This window comes from Epargyreus clarus, unplaced genomic scaffold, assembly GCF_041222505.1.
Source record: "Epargyreus clarus isolate Ecla_fem2 unplaced genomic scaffold, WU_Ecla_fem_2.2 ptg000022l, whole genome shotgun sequence".
Classification (NCBI taxonomy): domain Eukaryota; kingdom Metazoa; phylum Arthropoda; class Insecta; order Lepidoptera; family Hesperiidae; genus Epargyreus; species Epargyreus clarus.
Window position 1 is genome coordinate 232,745 of NW_027332229.1, and position 24,954 is coordinate 257,698.

The 24,954-nt window shown below is 42.7% G+C and overlaps 1 protein-coding gene and 1 non-coding gene across 2 annotated transcripts in view; both read right to left on the minus strand.

Annotated features, from left to right (window-relative positions):
* kst (spectrin beta chain, non-erythrocytic 5 kst) overlaps nucleotides 1-24,954 on the minus strand; it is a 117,232-nt gene that overhangs the window by 26,817 nt on the left and 65,461 nt on the right. Inside the window, 24 exon segments of the mRNA XM_073085222.1 lie at nucleotides 2,331-2,751; nucleotides 3,952-4,139; nucleotides 4,820-4,981; nucleotides 5,934-6,115; nucleotides 10,099-10,247; nucleotides 11,159-11,298; nucleotides 12,294-12,418; nucleotides 13,713-13,901; nucleotides 14,483-14,657; nucleotides 15,399-15,509; nucleotides 15,906-16,007; nucleotides 16,815-16,989; nucleotides 17,553-17,679; nucleotides 18,079-18,152; nucleotides 18,576-18,688; nucleotides 19,301-19,428; nucleotides 19,749-19,900; nucleotides 20,067-20,172; nucleotides 20,411-20,662; nucleotides 21,184-21,325; nucleotides 21,930-22,115; nucleotides 22,502-22,635; nucleotides 23,499-23,639; nucleotides 24,049-24,137. Of these exon segments, the coding sequence (XP_072941323.1) occupies nucleotides 2,331-2,751; nucleotides 3,952-4,139; nucleotides 4,820-4,981; nucleotides 5,934-6,115; nucleotides 10,099-10,247; nucleotides 11,159-11,298; nucleotides 12,294-12,418; nucleotides 13,713-13,901; nucleotides 14,483-14,657; nucleotides 15,399-15,509; nucleotides 15,906-16,007; nucleotides 16,815-16,989; nucleotides 17,553-17,679; nucleotides 18,079-18,152; nucleotides 18,576-18,688; nucleotides 19,301-19,428; nucleotides 19,749-19,900; nucleotides 20,067-20,172; nucleotides 20,411-20,662; nucleotides 21,184-21,325; nucleotides 21,930-22,115; nucleotides 22,502-22,635; nucleotides 23,499-23,639; nucleotides 24,049-24,137 (3,763 nt within the window).
* Nucleotides 8,444-8,516, minus strand: TRNAR-ACG (transfer RNA arginine (anticodon ACG)). The gene has a single exon. It is a non-coding gene; the product is annotated as a tRNA-Arg (tRNA).

Sequence of the window (24,954 nt, forward strand, 5' to 3'; positions counted from 1 at the left end):
GGCTTCTGGCACTTTAATGTGCCCTGATCAACCCTAGTGGAGGTCCTATTACGAACTTGGCTTCTCCCATCGTGTCAGTGACGGTGCAGTTTTCCAGCCTGGCCTACCTGGCGGAGATCCAGTGGTCGAGCAGGTCCGCGTCGCGCTTGAAGAGCAGCGCGTCCAGGTACTGCTCGTAGATGGTGGCGCGCGCGGCCCACTGTGCAGGGTCCGGCCTGGCCTACCTGGCGGAGATCCAGTGGTCGAGCAGGTCCGCGTCGCGCTTGAAGAGCAGCGCGTCCAGGTACTGCTCGTAGATGGTGGCGCGCGCGGCCCACTGTGCAGGGTCCGGCCTGGCCTACCTGGCGGAGATCCAGTGGTCGAGCAGGTCCGCGTCGCGCTTGAAGAGCAGCGCGTCCAGGTACTGCTCGTAGATGGTGGCGCGCGCGGCCCACTGTGCAGGGTCCGGCCTGGCCTACCTGGCGGAGATCCAGTGGTCGAGCAGGTCCGCGTCGCGCTTGAAGAGCAGCGCGTCCAGGTACTGCTCGTAGATGGTGGCGCGCGCGGCCCACTGTGCAGGGTCCGGCCTGGCCTACCTGGCGGAGATCCAGTGGTCGAGCAGGTCCGCGTCGCGCTTGAAGAGCAGCGCGTCCAGGTACTGCTCGTAGATGGTGGCGCGCGCGGCCCACTGTGCAGGGTCCGGCCTGGCCTACCTGGCGGAGATCCAGTGGTCGAGCAGGTCCGCGTCGCGCTTGAAGAGCAGCGCGTCCAGGTACTGCTCGTAGATGGTGGCGCGCGCGGCCCACTGTGCAGGGTCCGGCCTGGCCTACCTGGCGGAGATCCAGTGGTCGAGCAGGTCCGCGTCGCGCTTGAAGAGCAGCGCGTCCAGGTACTGCTCGTAGATGGTGGCGCGCGCGGCCCACTGTGCAGGGTCCGGCCTGGCCTACCTGGCGGAGATCCAGTGGTCGAGCAGGTCCGCGTCGCGCTTGAAGAGCAGCGCGTCCAGGTACTGCTCGTAGATGGTGGCGCGCGCGGCCCACTGTGCAGGGTCCGGCCTGGCCTACCTGGCGGAGATCCAGTGGTCGAGCAGGTCCGCGTCGCGCTTGAAGAGCAGCGCGTCCAGGTACTGCTCGTAGATGGTGGCGCGCGCGGCCCACTGTGCAGGGTCCGGCCTGGCCTACCTGGCGGAGATCCAGTGGTCGAGCAGGTCCGCGTCGCGCTTGAAGAGCAGCGCGTCCAGGTACTGCTCGTAGATGGTGGCGCGCGCGGCCCACTGTGCAGGGTCCGGCCTGGCCTACCTGGCGGAGATCCAGTGGTCGAGCAGGTCCGCGTCGCGCTTGAAGAGCAGCGCGTCCAGGTACTGCTCGTAGATGGTGGCGCGCGCGGCCCACTGTGCAGGGTCCGGCCTGGCCTACCTGGCGGAGATCCAGTGGTCGAGCAGGTCCGCGTCGCGCTTGAAGAGCAGCGCGTCCAGGTACTGCTCGTAGATGGTGGCGCGCGCGGCCCACTGTGCAGGGTCCGGCCTGGCCTACCTGGCGGAGATCCAGTGGTCGAGCAGGTCCGCGTCGCGCTTGAAGAGCAGCGCGTCCAGGTACTGCTCGTAGATGGTGGCGCGCGCGGCCCACTGTGCAGGGTCCGGCCTGGCCTACCTGGCGGAGATCCAGTGGTCGAGCAGGTCCGCGTCGCGCTTGAAGAGCAGCGCGTCCAGGTACTGCTCGTAGATGGTGGCGCGCGCGGCCCACTGTGCAGGGTCCGGCCTGGCCTACCTGGCGGAGATCCAGTGGTCGAGCAGGTCCGCGTCGCGCTTGAAGAGCAGCGCGTCCAGGTACTGCTCGTAGATGGTGGCGCGCGCGGCCCACTGTGCAGGGTCCGGCCTGGCCTACCTGGCGGAGATCCAGTGGTCGAGCAGGTCCGCGTCGCGCTTGAAGAGCAGCGCGTCCAGGTACTGCTCGTAGATGGTGGCGCGCGCGGCCCACTGTGCAGGGTCCGGCCTGGCCTACCTGGCGGAGATCCAGTGGTCGAGCAGGTCCGCGTCGCGCTTGAAGAGCAGCGCGTCCAGGTACTGCTCGTAGATGGTGGCGCGCGCGGCCCACTGTGCAGGGTCCGGCCTGGCCTACCTGGCGGAGATCCAGTGGTCGAGCAGGTCCGCGTCGCGCTTGAAGAGCAGCGCGTCCAGGTACTGCTCGTAGATGGTGGCGCGCGCGGCCCACTGTGCAGGGTCCGGCCTGGCCTACCTGGCGGAGATCCAGTGGTCGAGCAGGTCCGCGTCGCGCTTGAAGAGCAGCGCGTCCAGGTACTGCTCGTAGATGGTGGCGCGCGCGGCCCACTGTGCAGGGTCCGGCCTGGCCTACCTGGCGGAGATCCAGTGGTCGAGCAGGTCCGCGTCGCGCTTGAAGAGCAGCGCGTCCAGGTACTGCTCGTAGATGGTGGCGCGCGCGGCCCACTGTGCAGGGTCCGGCCTGGCCTACCTGGCGGAGATCCAGTGGTCGAGCAGGTCCGCGTCGCGCTTGAAGAGCAGCGCGTCCAGGTACTGCTCGTAGATGGTGGCGCGCGCGGCCCACTGTGCAGGGTCCGGCCTGGCCTACCTGGCGGAGATCCAGTGGTCGAGCAGGTCCGCGTCGCGCTTGAAGAGCAGCGCGTCCAGGTACTGCTCGTAGATGGTGGCGCGCGCGGCCCAGGCGGCGGCCAGCGCGCTGGACCGCGCGCGCAGGGCGGACATGCGCTCCTGCACCTCGTCAGACATGAAGTGGCCCTCGTTCACCAACTTCTCACCTGATTACACAAATAGATTCATTAATCTCCGCTTTTATTCGTTTTAAAATATTGTAACATTAAGAAAAACTCTGTTGTAACATCACGAGAGAAATTGTGTTTTGTTTCCTCCCCCCTTTTTTTTTTCTTTTTTTATAATATGGAGTAGCAGACGAGCATGCAGTCCACCTGATGGTAAGTGTCTACTGCAGCCCATGGACATCTGTAATCAACCCCAGATAGGATTAGATATTCGTACCGGGGGTCGGCCACACATGCGCCGCTATCCCCTAACATGAAGAAAAACCTATGATTTATTTCAACTACCCCCTTTTCATCACTGACAAACTCTGAAAGCGAAATTTGAAAAAAATAGAAGATAAAAATAATACAGATTTGTATCTTTCATAAGCAAAATAAAAACGGGCATCTACCACTTGCATTATCTACCACATGATGCTCAAGCTACAAACAGATCAAGACGATTCTTCCATTTAAATCATAAATTTTAATTCGATTATAAATTATAATCCAATTCCTCAACAAATGGATTATAGAATCCTCAAAGCTTTTTTCTCGACCGACTAGTACTTTCAAAAACTAATGTGTACAAATAAACATATTATAGAGTATATACAATAGTAAAACTTATGTATTAATATTACGATAGTATTTTTTTAATAATTAATAAACTATAGTCCGATTCATAATTAGGTGTCTAAAATGTAAACAAAGAAATGTCACTGTCAAAATTAACAAGAAACAAAAACTTTAACAAACTCAACAAAAAACTAAAACTTTAACAAATATACACAATTTAACAAACGCGTTATGTAAACGAGAAAACATTCCAGTTCGATCACAATCACGAAAATGAATAATATCAACTACGAAACTTAAAAATGACGGCAAAAGAAATGTATTGGATTCCGATTGTGTTACCATTATCACATTTTAATTTTATACCATAAACTTTGTTTTTTATTATTATTACTGTATGTAACGAAATTGAGGTGATATAAATATTAGAAAATGTGAATAAAATTGTAAATAAAATTGTAATCTTAATTTATTTAGATTACAATTTTATTATTGTTTTATTATTTTAATATCGACAAAACTAAGAAACTACCATTTGAACCATATTTTCTTGATAGGTCAACACCTTTGTTTACATTTTGGACACCTAATTATGAAACAGACTATAGGATTACAACTCACCGTCGTTATAGAAGGTCTGGAAGGAGTCCTCCTTGGCCTCCATCTCGACCTTGATGTCGCGGTGTCTGGCCAGCAGGCTGTCCTGGATGGCCTCGATGACGGCGGCGAGGTCCTTCTGGCTGCCCAGCCGCCCCGAGCCCGGCAGCTCCGGCGCCGTCACGCGCGCCAGCGTCTCGTTGGTCCATGCCCTGGGGTGAGCGAAAATAATCGATGGAATAAAGTGAAATACTCATGTATTGTTTTCAAATAAATAAGTTCGTACAAATTTGCGTATTTTATTTTGTGTTATTTGACAATTTTGTAATCAAATCAGCGATGCCTTGTGGTCTTACTTGTAATGAAAATTTAGGTAGTACTAAGTAATCAAATTTAAAATTCCTTAAATTTTATTTGAAGGTTATCTGTTCGGAAGTGGGCGGCATAGTGATCTGTGACCTAAATTCCATCCTTATATCTCACTGTAAAAGACCAATGCCCAGGAGTAGGACAAAAATGGATTTATATTTTTACTTAAAAAACGTAATAATGTTTTTATCGTGAATAATTAAAAAAGTTTTTACCATTCGTTTCAGATTTAAGACAAATGAATACACATAACAAGAATATTGCAACGACACGTGTCGACAATTTAATATTTCAACAAAATGAAATTAAATATATTTATTTTGTAACAGCGGCACTTACAAATTGTCAGTTACAATATTTTTTTCTTAAACTACTACCGGAACGGAACGCGACCTCAACTGAGAAGATCCGGTAAGAACTAAGTTTCTTACCGGATCTTCAGTTGAGGTTTTGTCTTTTTTTCATAATAATTATTTTTCTTTTTTTTTAAAGTATACGAATACTTATAAAGCTGTGTACTGACATGAGCTCCTGGTAGGTGTCGAAGTACGCCTTGAGCTGGTCGGCGAGGTGCAGCTGGTGCTCGGTGTGCGCGTGGCGCCGCTGCAGCGCGCTCAGCGCCTCCGACACGTCCTCCAGCTTCGCGGACACGTGCTCGCGCGCGTCCGGGAACGCCGCGCCCAGTCTGCGGACACGGATTAGAGGTTATATGCTCGTTATTCATATTTTTTTTTTTTTTTTTATAATATAAGAGTAGCAGACGAGCATGCAGTCCACCTGATGGGAAGTGGCTACTGCCGCCAGATAGGATTAGATATTCCTACCTGAGGTCGGCCACAGATGCGCCGCTACCCCTGAGGACTAAGCTGGAACGCCTCGGAAAAGTCTGTCTCCCTTACCACACCCTTCAAACCGGAACACAGCAGCGCCTAACACTGCTGTTATTAGGTAGAAATAGGTGTGGCGGTGGTGCCGCCGGAGTCGAACCACAAAGGGTTCTACCACCTTCAGAATTCTAATTAATTAACGTTATTATATGCTCGTTATTCACGTTATTATATGCTCGTTATTCATAATTTAATCAATCTAATTTTCGTTTTACAAACCGATATTTGCCGACGTTTGAATTTGTTAAACGTAAATCTTTGGTAAGCAAATAATTGGGTACATTGATTAATAATAATCCGCCATAGTGTCAGCCTTCCGTTATAGTCCTGGGCAGCTCGAACTCATCAATGCTTGCATTGGGCCGTGTATCAAGTGGTAAAAGCAGAGCTGTGTGTCAGGTAGTAGCTTTATCTAACAGTGATAGCCTAGTGGTTAATGAATTTGGCCTTTTGACCGAAGGGTCCGAGGTTCAAACCCTAGGCTACCTATGATTTTTCTCATTTATATGCATATTAGGAACTAATGACCACTTGCTTAAACCATCTTAAACGATGATGAAAAATGTATCTCAAATATCTAAAAAAAGGGCCGACCTCAGATAGGACTCCAATCGTCTAGTCTATCTAGTCTTCTAGTCGACTTTCTGTGTCTGGCGATATCTGTCGGCCACTACGTTGGGTTGTACTTGCCTGGCTGTACGTTAGACATTAACTAAATATAATTATAATCGTAAATAAACATAGAATAACCTGTCAGCCTCAGCGGCGAGGCGAGCGTGCGCGCTGGCGATGGCGTCGAGGTCGGCCCGCAGCGCGCGCAACCGATGCAGCGCGCGCGTCCGCAGCAGCGCCGCCTCCTTCTCCGCGACCCAGGCCAGCGTCTCCTCCGCCGCGCGGTCGAACTCGTGCACCTGCCGCGCGCCCGCCAGCGCCTGCGAACACCGGGACGTTTATACCACGATAAGATATCTCAAGCCCGCTCCACATTCCCGCGAGAATTTCGCGAGAACGCAAGAAAAGTACGAGTTACGCAAATTTATCCATTATCCGTAAAATAGTTGGTATATTTATGTCTAAATTAACTTTGTCTTAATTAGTATACCTGATTTGTTGTAATGATTGCTGTAGTCTTTGTTTTTAAATAAACTTTATTATTAAAAAATATTTAAAGGCGATAAGAATCGGGTTCTGGAGAGATTCTCGAAAGAAAGTGAGCGGGCTTGATTAAATAGTGCTCGTGATCGAACATAGTGTAACGTTATACCACACATAAATATACTCGTTCGATTCCCGGCTAGGGACAAAGATATTTTAAAAAAACGAATGATGCAATTATATTTTTAATCAAATTCGGCCTCGTAATTCCTTTCAGCATTTTTCGCTAATTTTATAGTTTCGGATTTGACCCTCAAGGCCTGAATAATTGATTAATAGATGTTTAGAGGCGACAATGATCACTTACAATCTACATGATCATTTACTATTTTATAGAAAAAAATAAAATTCATATATTATATCCGTATTTTGCAGGAATACGGAGGGTAATGTTTCCGAGAATATATTTGTTGGGCATGCCAAGAAATTAAATAAGCATATTTTTAAGCAGACCGGTATATTTTGAGAATAATTTAATTTAGTTCTTGTAAACAGTAACCGTTAGGGTAAAATAAGTTACACAAACATCGTACATCATAATATAATTATCTCCAAAAAAACATTCTTATACTTTTTTGCTACGAAGCATAATGATGCTCAGGAATGCTGAGAGCGATTCTAAAAGCTAAAGAAGTTATATTATATACAAAATGCCCACACATTTCAGCCTTTCTCCTCCTGTGAGACATTTAGAAATAAAACAATAGTGCCCTCAGTGGCGCAAAATTAATCACCCTATTTTGTTTTTGAATAACTTTCGTACTAATAAAGAAGGTGATTTTGAGTAATAGAAATGTTTTCCAGAACCTGTAACTTTTTTTTGCTAATTAGAAAATATGAAACAAGAAAGTTTGGAAAATCCAAAAGTGCACGACTCATAATGCTCATTTAATTATGAAATATAAAAAAAAAGACTTAAGTCGTTCAAAATTAATTGCCGAAAAAACAGCTGTAGTAGGAAGAAGGTACTGCACAAGCGCCCCTGGTGGAATAAATGTACATAATATCTATAGATATACAATCTTGTAGTTTTCGTTTTTTATTAATTGCAATTAAACGACACTGAATTAATTAATCATTCGCATTCAGTGACCTACAATCGTCGATTAGAATTTAAAAAAAAAAAATTTAACTCAAATGATGGATTTTTTCACAAGTTACAGTGTTTTCAGGTTTCACACATGACGGACAGGAAAATTTTTTGACCTATTTTGGTGATTTTTTCCAATTCTATTGCAGTAAATCAATTTTTAAAAAGTATGGAATTAATCTCCATTAAATTATCTCGAAAATAGTATGCAAAATATCTTGATTCCGTGAACTATCAAGGCTATAATAATAAAAATAGCCGCCAAAATGAAGCGAAAAAAATTTTTCGATCGTAAAGCACTCTCTGATGCTTCGCAACATGAGTCGTGCAATATCTGTCAAGTGTCTTTCACCAGCGTTGGTACAAATTTGTGCCCGATTTATCATATTTGCCACGACTTTCCTTAAGATTCCACCCAGTGGTGGTTTGAAATTCAACTCTTTCATCTATAGATACAGGGTTCAAATCGCAGGCTCAGGTTTTAGGAGCCCGAAATTACGCCGAGAATCAAATACTTATCTTTTTACTATAACTTAATTGATTAACGTAAAATTGTATATACTTTGAGATTTAAAAAACTTTTACTTTTCTCTTATTATTCTATAAGAAAATACTTAGAGAGAAATTACAATACAGTGTTACAAACATATTTATTACGACTAGATTTCAAAAAAAGTTTTATAATATGAATAGGCTCACGACATAGTACCACTATTTACAATAAAAAAAATAAAGTCCTTTAATTTAAAATGTTTAAATAATTACTATTTATTTAACAATTTTATTGTAAATGTCTATTATAAATGGGTTCATTTGTTAAATATTTCAATATAAATTAATTATAAATTAAACCTTCCACAATAAATGGCGTATCATATATAAAATAAAAATATATTTTCTAAATCTGACGTTTTAGATATAAAAATGTTGAAAGCAATAAAATAATATATACAATTATTATTATTATCATTTTTTTTACAAAAAATGTTGAGAAATAAAAAAAACAAATGGGAAACGATCCTGCCAGGATTCGAACCTGGAATCTTCTGATCCGTAGTCAGACGCGTTATCCATTGCGCCACAGGACCGACATTTACTACGCTCGAAAATCATTATTATATCGTACGGTTTACGTCCTTTCCAGTAACGATATTATAATGAAGTCTAACTATCGATTTGATGAAACTTTATTTTTAGCAAATGTTATCATTATTATTGTGATATTGTGCAATAAACGCTGAAACACCTAAATACAGTGGAGAATAGTGGTTTCTTGTATGGCGACCACAGACCTATATAGATATAGTTCTGTGATGGCGACCCATTTTTATTTTTAAGATTATTTTTTTAAGGTTCCGTACCCATAAGGTAAAAACGGAGCCCTATTACTAAAACTACGCGGTCTGTCCGTCTGTCACAGAGCACTATCTTCGGAACCGTAATAGATAAACACTTGAAATGTTCACAGAATATCTGCTCTTATAAAGTGTGCGGGACGACGCGAACAGCTGACTCAAGATTCGACGTAATTATAAGTTTGAAATTGTTTACTTAATTTATAGTTAATAATAGTTCATAAGTTGTAATAAATAAAGACTTCATTATTCGTAACTTACGATCAGCTGATTAATATTGTATAGTTCAATGGCCGACGCTAAACAGCTGACTCCAACTCGATCAGCTGATCATAGCAGTAAGACGTAGTTACGTAAACAGCTGATAGTTTTTAATGTAATTTATTGATGTTTTTATTATGTTTGAATAGTGTTTTACTTATGTTTTATTGTTACTAGTATATAATAGGATTTAATAGAATAGGGAAAATAGATAATAGTTTAAGTTTTGTAAATGTATTCAAATAAATATTTCGTAATAGTTTATAGGGCATAGGTATAGGTGTCATTTATAATAGGTTTTGCAATAGTTTAGGTTTTAATAGAAGTTTAAATAGAAATATGTAAATTCCTAAACAAATTAAATAGATTATTATTATTATTATTGTGAATCATCGATTCAAGGCCACAGTTTGAACAGGTTCGTACAGGTCCGTACAGGTTTAGACATAGAATAACGGGAAATAGTTGTAATTGGCCAAAAGGCCTATATTCCTGCCTAAGCCTACTTCTAGTTGTGGTACTTGAGTCGGGGATATAAATAGGCCAGATTTTCAAATTTTCATTCAGTACTGGCAATAGACCTATGGAACAAAGGAATAAATGGAACAAGAGTAAAACAAGGGATTTCAATTCTTCCAACCCAGCAATTATAGTAATGTGCCCCTGCACATAAAGGTGTTTCTTTTATTTTTCTCTTTTTTTCGAGTTCCTTCTTTAGGTGAGAAAAATATTTTAACTCGTGACTTTTTATTTCAAATAATCGGTATTTTTGTTGTATTATTACAACACAGGTACTATATCCAGGTACTATATCTATCTATATATATAAAACTCAAAGGTGACTGACTGACATAGTGATCTATCAACGCACAGCCCAAACCACTGGACGGATCGGGCTGAAATTTGGCATGCAGGTAAATGTTATGACGTAGGCATCCGCTAAGAAAGGATCTTGATCAATTCTACCCCCAAGGGGATAAAATAGGGGATGGAAATATTAATTCGTAACGCGAGCGAAGCCGCGGGCAAAAACTCGTATAAGATAAAGGCGTACCTCCTGTCGTGCGATGGCGAGCTCCTTGAGGTCGTCCCAGAGGCCGCGGATGTCCTCCATCTTCTGCTTCACCTTGTCGGCCTCGGGCGTGTTCTCCTCCAGCAGAGCACTGCCAGACTCGCACACCGCTTCGATCATACCCTCGTTCGCTGGAGAATAACATTAATATTAATGTATGAATTTATCGCGAATTTTTGTCTTAGCCCTGTATTAAGAGATTTGCGTCACGGAGCCACAACACAAGTATGGAAATATCCAAATTCCGACCGAAAATCGTTATTTATCACGGATAATTCTTTCTGTGTGGAAGATGGAATCCTCGTACGCAAGCATTCTGTATGCGCTACATGTTTTTAAGCAGACGCGTAAATCATGATAATTTTCCCGATAAATTGCGAGTTGACAAATGTGATCTACAAAGTATTTGGTTTTACGGAAATAACAGAGTTTGCAGTACATAAACTACAATATTACCGTTAAATCTAGACATTTTTACTCAACTTCTTATTTTGTTTAGCACTAAAGATTAATTACACTTTTTGTTTCGACAGCAAATTCTCATGCTTTCTAAGTGAGATCTAAACCAGAATTTGCACCTCCGCGTGACTTGTGTGACGTTTTTATGGCTATAAATAATTGCGTAACAAACTTTGGTGTTTCAATTGCGTTAAGACGTGCACTCGTAAGTCCGAGAGTAAACTGGACTCAACAAAAAGCATTTAGTCTGTTAAAATACATGAGATTTTAAATTTGCGGTATGAACGCTTGTATGTATCATCCCTTGAAATTTTGACACTCCATTTGAAAAGGGATATACAATGGAAAGTTCGCGCACAGAATGTCTTTAGTCTGGCAAAGTGCATGCGATTATGAATTCAAGTAATATAGCGTCTATATAAATTCCCCTTTTGTGGTCAAGGTATCCTTTATATTATATTTTAGTCATATATTGTGTAAATAATTTGTATATCGTACTACCTCGTAGAGTTGTATGTTTTTTATTTTATGTACAGAAATAAAGTATTTTTTATTATTATTTTGTGGTGTGTGAGTGTGTTACCGTTGAGGTGCGCGAGGAAGTTGTCGAAGGCCTGCTGCAGCGTGTCCACGTGCTCCACGTCGAGGCCGTACTCCTCGCTGGCCGCCGCCGCCATCTGCTCGCCCACCCACTCCTGCACCTCGCTGCACTCGCCCACGAACCTGCGCCACGCCACAACCACACGTTAGCGTACGTAGAAAAAAACTACATTTATTTTACATGCTCTAAAAATTACAACATACATACAAAAATAATAATATACTTACCTCGGTCAACAAATAAGTTTGGCAATACAACGAGGTAATGCTGCTAGTGTCTTGGGTAAACTACCGCGGGGCAGCGATCTGGCTCATTTATTTTATTTATTATAGTTTAGTTATTTTTTGATTACTGTAAATATTTTTATTACTATTTGTTTTAAATTTAGTTTAAATTATTATAATATTGTAATAAGGTTTAAATATTGCAAAATAAAGTTTAAAAAAAATAAATCTAAAAAAAAATAATAATATTACAATAATAGAAGCGATATAATAAAAAACACGTAAACGATACAGTATAGCAGCAAAAACGGCCGCACTCAGTCTCTGCCGATGCCTGTGAGATATAAAAGACTCCGGCGACTTGTTTTCAGTACATACGTACATATCATACGGTTATGATCGAGTTTTAAGTGTAATGTAAAGTAAATAAAAAAGTATAACTTAGTAGGAATATCTAATTCTATCTGAGATTGAATACAAATGTACATGAGCGGCAGTAGCCACTTACCATCAGGTGGGCTGAATGCTTGTCTGCTGTTCAATATTACAAAGTTGAAAATTCCAAATCAAAGTATCACACTTCAGTGTCGTCCCGAGTTTTACTATCTTAAATGTATACTCATTTCTATAAGTATAGTTCTGCATCGTTACAAAGAACGCAGTAATCGACATTTTGGCGCAATTCAGCTTTTTGAAATTTCATCCAGAAGACTATGACAGGAAGAAAAAAATGTCTTCTAATTGGAAGTCGGTCAAATCATAACGAAAAATGTAATATCTGTACTAGATTAAATAGCAATCCTTTATTTAAATGTGTTTTTCTCGAAACTATAATTTTGCAAATACTAAGTTCTTCAATACGACGGCAAAGTAATCAACATCTTTGTACATACTTGAAGTACTTCAGGCTCTGTTCGAGCCGCTGCTGTCGCCTGGCGGCCATCAGCTGCATGTCCTCGTACGTGGAGTTCAGCTCCTCCATCTTCTTCTTCACCTGCTCGCCGTCGGACACGTGCTCCTGCGATATTTAGCTGTTGTTAATGGAGGTTATTGAGGAATTCCATTTGTTGATTTTTTTTTTAATCTGTCACAAACATAATAATTTAGATATTTTGTGACATGGTGTATGTAATACATTTTCCCTTTTCAGTCGTATGTCTCGTACTGCACTGTTGTACGCAAACGCGTCTTAAGTAAGGCGGATGTTATACTAATCAGCACGAGGTTGACGGCTCTTTACAGACGTATCCGCTCAACGCGTCATGTTCATAAAGGTGGTATCCCACTGACCGGCACGGCGTCAGCGGCGCGCTGCAGCTTGTCCAGCGTGGCGCGGAAGGCGTGCAGCTGGTGCAGCAGCGCGGCGAGGCGGCGCTGCAGCCAGCTGCACACGGCAGTATGGAGGGTGTACACTGACCGGCACGGCGTCAGCGGCGCGCTGCAGCTTGTCCAGCGTGGCGCGGAAGGCGTGCAGCTGGTGCAGCAGCGCGGCGAGGCGGCGCTGCAGCCAGCTGCACACGGCAGTATGGAGGGTGTACACTGACCGGCACGGCGTCAGCGGCGCGCTGCAGCTTGTCCAGCGTGGCGCGGAAGGCGTGCAGCTGGTGCAGCAGCGCGGCGAGGCGGCGCTGCAGCCAGCTGCACACGGCAGTATGGAGGGTGTACACTGACCGGCACGGCGTCAGCGGCGCGCTGCAGCTTGTCCAGCGTGGCGCGGAAGGCGTGCAGCTGGTGCAGCAGCGCGGCGAGGCGGCGCTGCTGCACCAGCTGCACACGGCAGTATGGAGGGTGTACACTGACCGGCACGGCGTCAGCGGCGCGCTGCAGCTTGTCCAGCGTGGCGCGGAAGGCGTGCAGCTGGTGCAGCAGCGCGGCGAGGCGGCGCTGCTGCACCAGCTGCACACGGCAGTATGGAGGGTGTACACTGACCGGCACGGCGTCAGCGGCGCGCTGCAGCTTGTCCAGCGTGGCGCGGAAGGCGTGCAGCTGGTGCAGCAGCGCGGCGAGGCGGCGCTGCTGCACCAGCTGCACACGGCAGTATGGAGGGTGTACACTGACCGGCACGGCGTCAGCGGCGCGCTGCAGCTTGTCCAGCGTGGCGCGGAAGGCGTGCAGCTGGTGCAGCAGCGCGGCGAGGCGGCGCTGCAGCCAGCTGCACACGGCAGTATGGAGGGTGTACACTGACCGGCACGGCGTCAGCGGCGCGCTGCAGCTTGTCCAGCGTGGCGCGGAAGGCGTGCAGCTGGTGCAGCAGCGCGGCGAGGCGGCGCTGCAGCCAGCTGCACACGGCAGTATGGAGGGTGTACACTGACCGGCACGGCGTCAGCGGCGCGCTGCAGCTTGTCCAGCGTGGCGCGGAAGGCGTGCAGCTGGTGCAGCAGCGCGGCGAGGCGGCGCTGCAGGGCGAGGGCGCCCTCCGCGTCTCTCCCCGCGTCGCCGCCCGCCAGCGCCGCGCGACGCTCCGCCAGCCACGCCTCCGCCTCCCACACCTCCGACACCAACTGCACACAGACATAACATTGTAGTGTAGTTACATCATTGCTACGTTATTACAAATAAAGCAATAGCAGGACTGTGTAGAGCAGATAGATTTTTAAAAAATTATGGTCGATTTTCCATGAAAGGAGACCACAAAACAATTACCTTGCAATTATAATTATAACTTATTCAAAATTAACAAATTCAAAAAAATCTATGTAACTTATTTAGGTATAAAATTTTAAATATTAATAGTCTTTATGTATTTCATAATCAAATTTTTCGAAAAGATGTAAAACACGACAAAGCTAAAACTTGAGAAGTACAACAAGTCCATCGCAAAATTCAGTTTTTTATTCAATCAAGTATTTTTAATAATATTTAACTTCTTTATAATATAATATAAAAATCTAGTTTTAAATTTATAAAATAAAGTCATGTCATTAATATCAACTTATACATTAAATACATATAAATTATACATTTACTATTAGCACTAAAAGCACTTTTGTCATGCACTGTTAAAACCTAAACATTAAAATTTAAACTCGAGTGAACAAAAGCAACTTTCTGTCTCTATATTATACAAAGCAACGCAGCGTACCTGCAGTAAATCGCAGCGTTCCCTCAGCGCAGTAGTACGCAGCGCTGCAGCGTCCAACAACTCCCGCAGCGCAGCGCGCAGCTCCCGCGCGCGGTTCTCCAGCGCAGCGCCCGCGAAGTGTCCGCGACGGGCGAGCGCGGTTGCTCGGGCACAGACCGCGTTGATTGTCGGCTCTCTGTTAACAAATAATATGAATAAATAAATGTAGAAAGTAAGAAAAAAGATACTTTATTTAGGAAAATAACAAGACGCAGTACAATTGCAAATAGACAAAATAAATAAAGGAACTGCACGGTTACAATACAAATTAATAATAAATAAGACAATCAATTCAGAAAAGAAAAATATACTATAAATAACTATAAATCCAATAATAAAAAATACATAACTAACTTGTTTTTATGTTTAAAATAAATAATATAGTATTTGCTGCAACAAACGTGAATTGACGATCAAAAGTAGTTCTGTAAAGAATCTACTTAGAATAAAATATTTTTGATTTGATTTGAAAACATTTAAAGCTACCAACTTAAAGAAAATATTTCTGAAAGTAGCATAAGAGACGCTTTTAATTTGTTTAGTCTTTTGTATCACATTTGTAAATCACACCTTATTCCAATTTCCATAAATCTAAAATGGAATGCCTAATGTGCCGCTAATAAAAATTCTGTTGGAACATGAAAGTAATAGATAATACTTCATTTTTTATGAAACTTTAATTAAAACTGAAGTGGAATGACTCGTGTGCCGCTACCTAAAATTTCTATTGTAACTAATATGACTAAATATGGAATACCTAACCTATCTATCACACGTTTGTAATAATAAAGCACTAATATGAACGCCTGATACAGGCTTTAATTCACAATCAGGAAGACACTAATATGGGATGCATAATGTCCCGTGAGCTACCTACCTGGCAATGAGTTCAGCTTCGAGCGCCGTGTGTTTCTTAAGCAACGCCTGTGCCTCGGGCAGCGTGGCGCCTGCCTCCTCCAGCCTCACAGCGGCTTCCCGCTCTCGTAACCTAAGGGATAAATAAAAATAATAATAAGAAACACGCCACGAACCCGAAAGTCGTATTTGTTATTTTAATGTCACTAAAAATCGTTTTATTCGATTTCATTTGTATTTAGAACACTTCAAATAGTGTGATTTAAGGATACTTGTAGCGCCATCTGTTATCAAGTTATTAAAACTTATAACGCTGACGTTATCGACGAACCGAAAATTAGCGCCATCTATTATCGAGTAGTAGATATAAAAAAACATGTGGCGCCATCTACTATCGAGTAGCAGATTAAAAACATATGGCGCCATCTGTTGAGCGACACCAACAAGAAGAACATGTAGCGCCATCTGTTATCAGACACTAAGTAGAAACGTACAGCGCCATCTGTTGTCGAGTAGCGGATCAACTTACCAGCTGAGTTCCTCTTCGGCGTCGCGTTCCCAACGATGTAACAATGCTGCGTCTTCCAGGTTGTCGCGCCGGATTTGCATTGGCTCCTGTAGCTGGCGGTATCTGCGCAACATTACGTTTATTAATACGAGGTTGAATATATAGTTTAATTGTACTATATAGCACAAATAGGGTTTTAAATATGTAGAAAAGAAATTGACATCTTCACAGTGAAAATGTACTGTGTATTGACGTAAATAATAAAAAATATGATGACTTCAAAATGATTCTATAACAGAAGTAAGTACATTTTATTTTTAACATGATTATGATAAATTACACAAAATTGTAGTAACAGCGATACAAATGACATTGATGACATGATTGATTGATGAAATGATGACTAATAAATTGTTGTCACTAAATTATTGCAATGGTTAAATTCCATCAAAGTTATTGTTATATTTAGCTTTAACGCAAACTTTAAACAGGCTTTCGATAAATTCCACCCTTAATAAGCTAATGATTTTATTTAATCATTTTCCGGTTACAATGCATCCTACAGTAAAAGGCAAGGAGCGCAACAAAAAACATTATACAAGTATGAAACGCATCGCAACAACACATTATATAAGTAAACGTAAATGAATGTCTATTTCCTAGATAAACTACAAACCTGTTTGATTATCATATAAATGTTCCGACCACAGGGGCTTCTAAAAGAAATTACAGGTTGGAATATGTAGTCATTTGTACTATATTTATTTTTAATGCTCTTTTTTATTCTCTGTACTACTACTCTCTGAACTACTACTAGCTTCTTCTCCATAACGAAAAACCTTGTGAAGTGGTGGTAGTTGTATTGACTTTCAAAAAGGGTCCTAAAGAACCTATTTTGAATAACAAAAAATAATTTGATTTGATACGAACCTGGTAAGCGCCCTGTCCGCGTGCGCGCTAACAGTCTCGGCCATGAAGTGTCCGTTATCAGCGAGTTGCCGCGCGTTGTCTGCGAGTTGTGTGGCCGCGTCGCCCTTGCTGCTCACCTGCTGCTCCAGCCGCGTGTGCCGCGAGAGCAGCGCGTTCACTGATGCTAGGTCCTTGCCTATGGAACAACATATACGTTACAATTGAAAAGAAAATGATCTACGTGTACAGAAATAGAATGTTCTAGTAGTTTCGCTTTAGTTAAAAAAAACATTCATCAATCGTCATCAATCGGTGATTATGATAAGCATAATCACCGACTTATTGTTGACCCACTGCTGGGTAAAAAAGTAAGAAATTTTAAACATTAAATTTCTTTTTTTTTTTTGAATATACAAATAATTTTGTACATCTTCTGTTATGTGTACAATTATATGTAACGAGAAGGAAATAAGAAAAATGTAGAGTGAGTAACGATAAAGTGACAGAAAACTAGAAAAAGAAAGGAAAAAAAGTCGACACAAAATATATAACAGGTGACCATAACAAAAAGTTATCGTGAGTGAGAATAAAGTGACAGATAAATAAATAAGGAAGGGAGAAATATTTGTAAATTATTGCACTAAAACATAAAGTTTAATAATGAATCTTTTTAATTAAACATGATATTTATGTGACAGTTATAACCTGCAATCAATTGTTATTTAACAAAACTGAAAACGACCAAAATGTCGCACTCACCATGGTCTTCGCTAAGCAGCTGCGACTCCACCTCGTCGAGCCAGGCGTTGAAGTCGTCCAAGCCACGCAGGTACACCCTCGCCTGGTACGCCTCTTGCAGCCGCTCGCGACGAAGCTTCGCTGCCGCCTGTACATGATACCGTTTGAAATTCGTCCATAGAAATTTAACATAACTGGATTGTTTATTGAATTTCCACTTTATCCAGCCTTTGTCATAACTAAAATAGCATATTAGTAATAAGCTGCAGGATAATATTTCTAAGAATAGTTATGTTGATGGTGTTCTAATCACTCACTACTTGAGAAAGATGTATGAACTTATCCGTCTACTTATTTAAATTGAAAACGCCTGCACAGATATTCATTCATTACTTTTGCAAGGATAAGAGAACTTAAAGTAAGTAATCTATGCGGTTGGGAACTCAGAAATATGCATAAAATAACATCAATCGAATAAGGAGAAGATTTAATTTTGTATTTAGTTGCATACGTCTATAATGTTTGCAATGAGTTGGTTGTACGTTACCTGTAGTTCCCGCCAGAGATTCTCCAGATCTTCCACATGTCTGGCGATCTCCTGTGCCGCATAATGCTTGGCTTCTGCAAATTAAGTATTGATATAATGTTAAATAGTTAAATTTTAAGTAAATATTGTAGTAATTTCGGCTTTTCAACACAAAAATCTATGTTGCCAACAAGGTTTAAGTTTTACGAAGTTTATCGATTATAGCGACGATTATAAATTGTGATAGCCGAACGCCGAAAGTTAAGTAAATTTTATTAATGACGATGATAGTAAAAATAGAGTTTATAATTTTTAGGGTTCCGTACCCAATGTATAAAAACGGAACCCTAATACCGCTGTCTGACCGTCTGTCATAGGGCTCATTTACAATGCATTTACTTCAATGGCTGCTACAATAATAAAGACTAAAACTAAAAAACATAGTGCTATGGAACTCTTCGAGAGCGAGTTGACTTGCACTTGGTCAGTTATCTAATATTATTAAGACGAGTACGCACCAATGAGTTCCTCCCCGGTGTTGGCGACGTGGTCGATGCGGCTCTTGTTGGCGGCCAGCTCCGACTCGAACGCCGCGTGCTTCTGGATCTTGCTCTGCAGGTTTGACAACTCCCTGACAACAAGACAACAAATGTAATGTTACATATTTACACAAAATCGTGGACATGTCGAATTGATTAAAGGTATGGTTACTGGTTTTTAACAATTCACCCGATTGACTATGTTTTATTTCAATTATTTCTACAGTTTTGTACAAAACTATGGAGTATGACAAAAATGTAGATGTTTCACACAAGTATAACATAAAACACAAACACGTTTGAAAGGAGCAGTTTTATCTGCAATTTTGTAAACTTATGATATAAACGAACATGATTTAAGTTTAATCAATGCTTTTATTTCTCACTCAGCGATAGTCACATGAAGACTTTTTGAAAAATACATTTAATGCAAAAAATTACACAACGAACATAACAGAAGCGCGCCTAAACTATTTTACACTACGTAATATGCGTGGGCATGCAACGGGTACTCAATATATGCCGTTTTTTTATTTCTTTATTGCCGATATTCGGACTCAGTTTCATGTGGTCCAAACCGCCCCATGGGCGAAATAACCGCATATCGTGATTATTGATATGTGGTTGTTACGTGATAATTTTAGTCTAAAACCATATACGTATCAGTTGCATTATTTAGAGAAAGTCATAGTGCCGTGGCAGACCTGTAGTTCTGGTCGTTGGCGATCTGCATCTTGAGGTCGATCCACTCGCGCTCGTGGTTGAGATCGCGCAGGAACAGCTGCAGCTGCTTCGCCTGCTCCAGCCGCTCGCTGCGCAGCTTGCAGTTCTCCTGCACCCAAGAATATTAGCATGAATAATATGTACGGTAGATAGTAAAAAAGGCACTTTAGTTTTTTCTAGTTATTGATGTTCCAGACTGTGTTGCGTTGCTGCTACGTCTTGATTGGCTGAGAACTATTAGTACGAGTATGACATTAGTACCTCCAGTTTAGCTGGAGTTAGGACCTTTAATACAAGTATACGTTTAGTTTCTTATTTGAAATCTGCAGCCGTACGCCCACTCCATCAGTCACGTGAACCGCGCTCGCTGAGACTGGCCCGGCTGTAACAGTGGTCTCGGCGGCTAAGCGCCGCTGCAGCCAGTCCCACCTGCAGCCGGCGGTCGCGCTCGAGCAGCTGCGCGGCGTGTGCGAGCGCGCGCGGCGCGGCGGCCAGGCGCCGCTGCAGCGAGTCCACGCGCCCGCGCTGAGACTCCACCAGCTTGGTGAACTCCGAGTGCTTGCGCTGCAGCGTCTCCACCGCTGCAGGACAAACATCATCATCATTAGGCCGTCATCATCACTAGGTCATGATCATCGCTAGACCAACATCATATCAATACAATACAGATATATTAGACCATCATATCAATAGAATCAGATAAGTTAGAATAGCATTATGGTATCATAATTCCAAAGCGATTAGTACCTTCGAGACTGTCTCCGAGATCGTCATTGTTAAGGAACGCCTCCTTAGCAGACAGCCAATCTTCCACTGCACGGGCTTGTTCCTTCAGGACTTGCAATTCATGGGCCTATAACAATACATTCATTTAAGTCTTGATTTACAAATAATGTCACTTGTGGTAAAATTCTACATAACTGTTTTAAGATCTCAATATATTGTCTTAAAAATAATTATTCCTGACATTTAACTCCTAAGCATCCAGGAGTTCTCCTAATTGCTCAAAGTCCTAACGTAAGATCTTAATAAAGTAAACATAAATTATTACTATCCAATCACAAGCTCCTAATCTTTGAGGAGTTCCGTACCTGTGTTAAGTATTGCTTCCTCTCCAACCAGGCTTGATCTAGCGTTGTGGATAGTTTTTCAACTCGCTTCAACTTCTCCGGGTCGTTAGCTTGCTCAGCTTCCTTCTGGAGCGCCGCGATGGCCTTCTGCCGGCCGTCGATCTCCGCTTTCCTCTCCTGGTGCAGCTCTAACAGCGCCTCGGCGTCAGCTACGCTCTCTGGTTCAGCTCCTTCCATGCGTTTCACGGTCTCTGATACCCATAGCTCAAGTTCCTGGAAATAAAATGAATAATTAATAATGTTCTTATGAGTGTAGTATTGGTTTAAAATTTTGAATTTCTTGCAACAATTTACACTTATTACACATATTTGTAAAAGACTAGTCTGTTACCTTAAGCTTGCTTGGCTTTAGCTAACTTCAGCAGCTAAACAAATTTGGTTCAGAAAATTCAATAAAATCTTGTCTTAAAATTACTTATTCGATATTGTGTTGTTCTTTTGAGAAACTAGCTGTCTGGACGGCCTGCATGACGGACGGGGGGCAAGATGGACATCTTTGTGTAACAATCTTCATTATACGTCACACTTTGGGTTTTTACTACAGATGCCTTGTTACCTCGATGAGTAAGTTAAAAACCTTTACAAGTCTCCTTTACACTCTCTACATTAGAGTATAGATGTGTATACAAAAATAATAACTACTCTACAACAAATCAAACACAAGTCAAAAACGACTTCTATATTCCGAACCTGTAACGATGGCATCACGAAGACTACCTCGTTTAGCACCGTACCTTAAGGCTCTCCTCGAACTTGTGCTCCGCGATGGCTTCATCGAGCAGCGCGGTGCGAGCGTCGGCCAGCCGCTGCAGCTCGCGCCACGCCGCGTCCAGCTTCTGCAGGCTGGACTGGATCTCCGCAGCGCGCTCGGGGTGGCTGGAAACCAGGATACGGTTATTTCTTGGATTCTTGTATTAAATAATGGACTTTACATGCGGCTTCGTAGTCTCGGCCTAACTTTTATGTGTTACTTTTTGACGTGTGAACGTTTAATATTGTTTAATATAACCGGATAGCCCGTGTAACTTTCTTGAACCACAAAATTTGATGATATTTGAATCGCTAATAAATACGAGACAGCGTTACAATCACGTGCGTAACAACGTGAAGTCTTAAATCCGCAACGGGCAAAGCATGTCTGTACGAGTTCATCGTGTAATTATATATTTTTTTATGAGATCTAGGCAACAAACGAATTTGTAATTTAACTATTGGTAAGTTGTCACTGCCGCCCATGGACAGCTGTAATCAATCCCAGAAAGGATAAGACACTCCTACCGGAGGTCGGCCACAGGTGCGCCGCTAGGCCCTGAGGACTAAGCTGGAACGCCTCGGAAAAATATGTCTCCTTTACCACACCCTTCAAACCAGAACACAGTAGCGCCTGACACTGCTGTTATTAGGCAGAAATAGGTGTGGCGGTGCAGCCGCTGGAGTCGAACCACAAAGGGTTCTACCAGCTACAAAGAGGTGGCGCTACCTGGTGGCGAGCTGCGCCCCGGCGGCGCGCAGCGTGGCCAGGCGGCTGTCCACGGCGCCGGCCTCCGCGGCGCGCGCGAGGTGTCTGCGCCGCAGCTCCTCGGCGGCGGCCAGGTCGCGGCCGCGCTCGCCGCTGCCGAACACCGCCGCCTTCTGCGCAATGCGCTCCGCTGTCTCCTCCACGTCTCTGTTGGGTTACATGGGAGATTTTGTTTAGGTGAAATATTATCAACTTTCATAATATTCATCAAAGTCCTTTTAATCGTTTCCGGGCAGTCGAAGGTTTCACTTTGAAGAGAAATTAACAGATTTCGACATTTGTGTAAAATACTAAAAAAATATAGAAACAAAAAATTATATACATATAGAGCGCATATAAATTTGTTAAACATTAAAAATAAGTCACGTTCATATTAGTTTCTAATTAGAATTATTAACATACATTTTAAATTAATAATAATTAAAAAAAACTTTTTTCGAAAAGAATATTAAAAATTAAATCACCATTTCAAAATAAAACCCTCGCAATATTATCCTTCAAATATTTATCAATACAAATACATTTAACATTACCTGTTGAAGGAGTGCACTTGCAGCGCGGCGTTGAGGTTGTCCCGGTACTTCTGCAGGGCTCCGCTGAGGGCGCGCCACCTGTTCAGGAAGGCGTCGCGCCGGGCCGCCACTGTCTCCGCCTGCTGGGTTGGGCCCTAAGGGACACAACAACATACTTAATAACTAGCTAATTCCTGCGATTTTATCTATACTTCTATACTAACATTATAAAGAGGAAAACTTTGTTTGTTTGATTGTAATGAATAGGCTCAAAAACTACTGGACTGATTTTAAAAATTCTTTCACCATCCGAAAGCTACATTATCCACGAGTAACATAGTCTATATTTTATATGAAATATATTTGATAAATAGATTTTGAGGCGGTACAAAGTTTGCCGGGTCAGCTAGTTTTTAATATGTAACTAGTACTCACAGTAAATTAAAAAAACAATTAAAACCGCGTATCGTGAGGACGTATTATTACACATTGAAATGTTTACATTTCCGCGATAATTTTAGTTTAAGAACATATCACGCGCTTGTGCTCGCACCCGACATTACTAAATACAATTAATCAATTTCGAATTAAAAAGTGATTTTCGTGTAACCTGTCAACGCATATTTTATTCTCTTCGCTAACTAAGGCTTAATTCACTAATTATAACATCATAGCGTTCAATGTTTCATATGGAACTCCTCTGCAAAATCATACACTTTTTGTCATTTTCAAGAAAGTGTATCCACAAATGGATCTAGCACCTTCAAAACTACACTTTTTTTTAGGAAGAAATAGGTGTGGCGGTGATGCCGTCGGAGTGGAAACTCCGGTGGTATAATTGCAGTGTTAAGCCCTGCTGTATTCTGATTTAACTGGTGGTAACTGATACATACATTTTCAGAGGCATTCCAGCTTAGTCCTCAAGGTTAGCGGCGCATATGTGGCTGGCAGGAAACTAATCTTATCTGGGGTTGATTACAGACGTCCATGCCGAAGATGGTTCATGTTGGTAGCTGACCTGCTGCAGCAGCTTGTCGGCGAGCGCGCAGATGGCGCGCACGTGCTGGTCGTCCACCTGCATGCCGCTGTCCAGGTCGTCCAGCTTGCGCAGCAGCGCGCTGCAGTGCTCGTAGTCGCGCCCCAGCTCGTGGGCTTGCACCTGGAAATGAACGCAGTGGTTACACCTGGAAATAGGCTGGATAAATTTTAACTACCTATATAATAATCTAATTATATTTATGTCTATATGCCTTTATGGTTCCAAGCCCCCCCCCCCCCCTCCTTTCACATTTGCTTTAGACTCTCCTTTTTTTGGTAGTCAAATTTCAGAGACTCCCTTTTCTTCCTGACAGCTGTCATAGAATATCTCCCGTAAATTTTAAAGCCCAGGGGACCATTTTTTTTTGTTCATTCCGGCTACACCATTTTGGGATCCCCCTTTAGCCATTATGGCCATGATAATGCTTAAAGGTAGACTCGAACTAAAAAAAAACCTAAGTACAAAATTAGTTATAATTTAATCTATTCTAATCTAAAATTCATCAAACAAGTAGAAAAAAGAGCCATACCATCATCTCCTTGTCTCGGATCCAGGCCTCGATCTTGTCCAGGTGCTGGTTGAACTCCAGGATGTCCTGGGCCTCTTCTAAGCCACGACCTGTTTGTAAGATGGTACGGATTAGTTAACTATCGAGCACGCATTAAATTGTGCCAAATGAGAGTTATAGGTTGTATAATAAAAAACAATATTACAAAAAGGGAAACAATTTCTAGGTCTAGATCTTAAACTTAGACAATTACATCTAGAATCGACCATATTAGACATACTACTTTTAGCAATACAAGATTTGGCGATTCGGCTATTCGAGTTTAGGCGATTGCTGTATCGCGTTTTTGACAATAACTACGTTCAGTCGCTGTATCAAATACGCGCGTTATAAGCGACTGCTTTAACACTGCATCACATAATTTTTCATGTAATTTCTTTGCATCGGGCGTCCAAGCAGATGCGTATGGCGCTACGTTACCCTTTTTTGCCGCATCACGACGTGGGGCATACGAGCCACGTAATAAATTCGGTTCGGTTCGGACGGTTCGGTAATAAAATCGATTAAATCGCGTCTATTTGGAATATAAGGTTTCTAAACGAGCTGTGCTCCGTTGTCATCTCCAGCAATTCACAGACTTCACGCAGCTATGTCATCAAGGTATGTCACCAAGCCATAGATTAGTAAAGATACTTCGCCGCCTTGAAATTGAATGAAGCCACAAATGGCTTAGCAAGTTCTTATTGTTAGTTAGATATTTTAGTAATTTCTTTTTTTGAATTCTTGACAAATAAAAACATTTTTAGAGAAAAGTTACGAATAAATAACTAATACTGCGTAATAAATAAATAATTATTTCAAATATTTAGGGACATTTTAGCACGGAGACGTGGCAAAACTTTTTTACGCAACTATTTCAATTCTCAA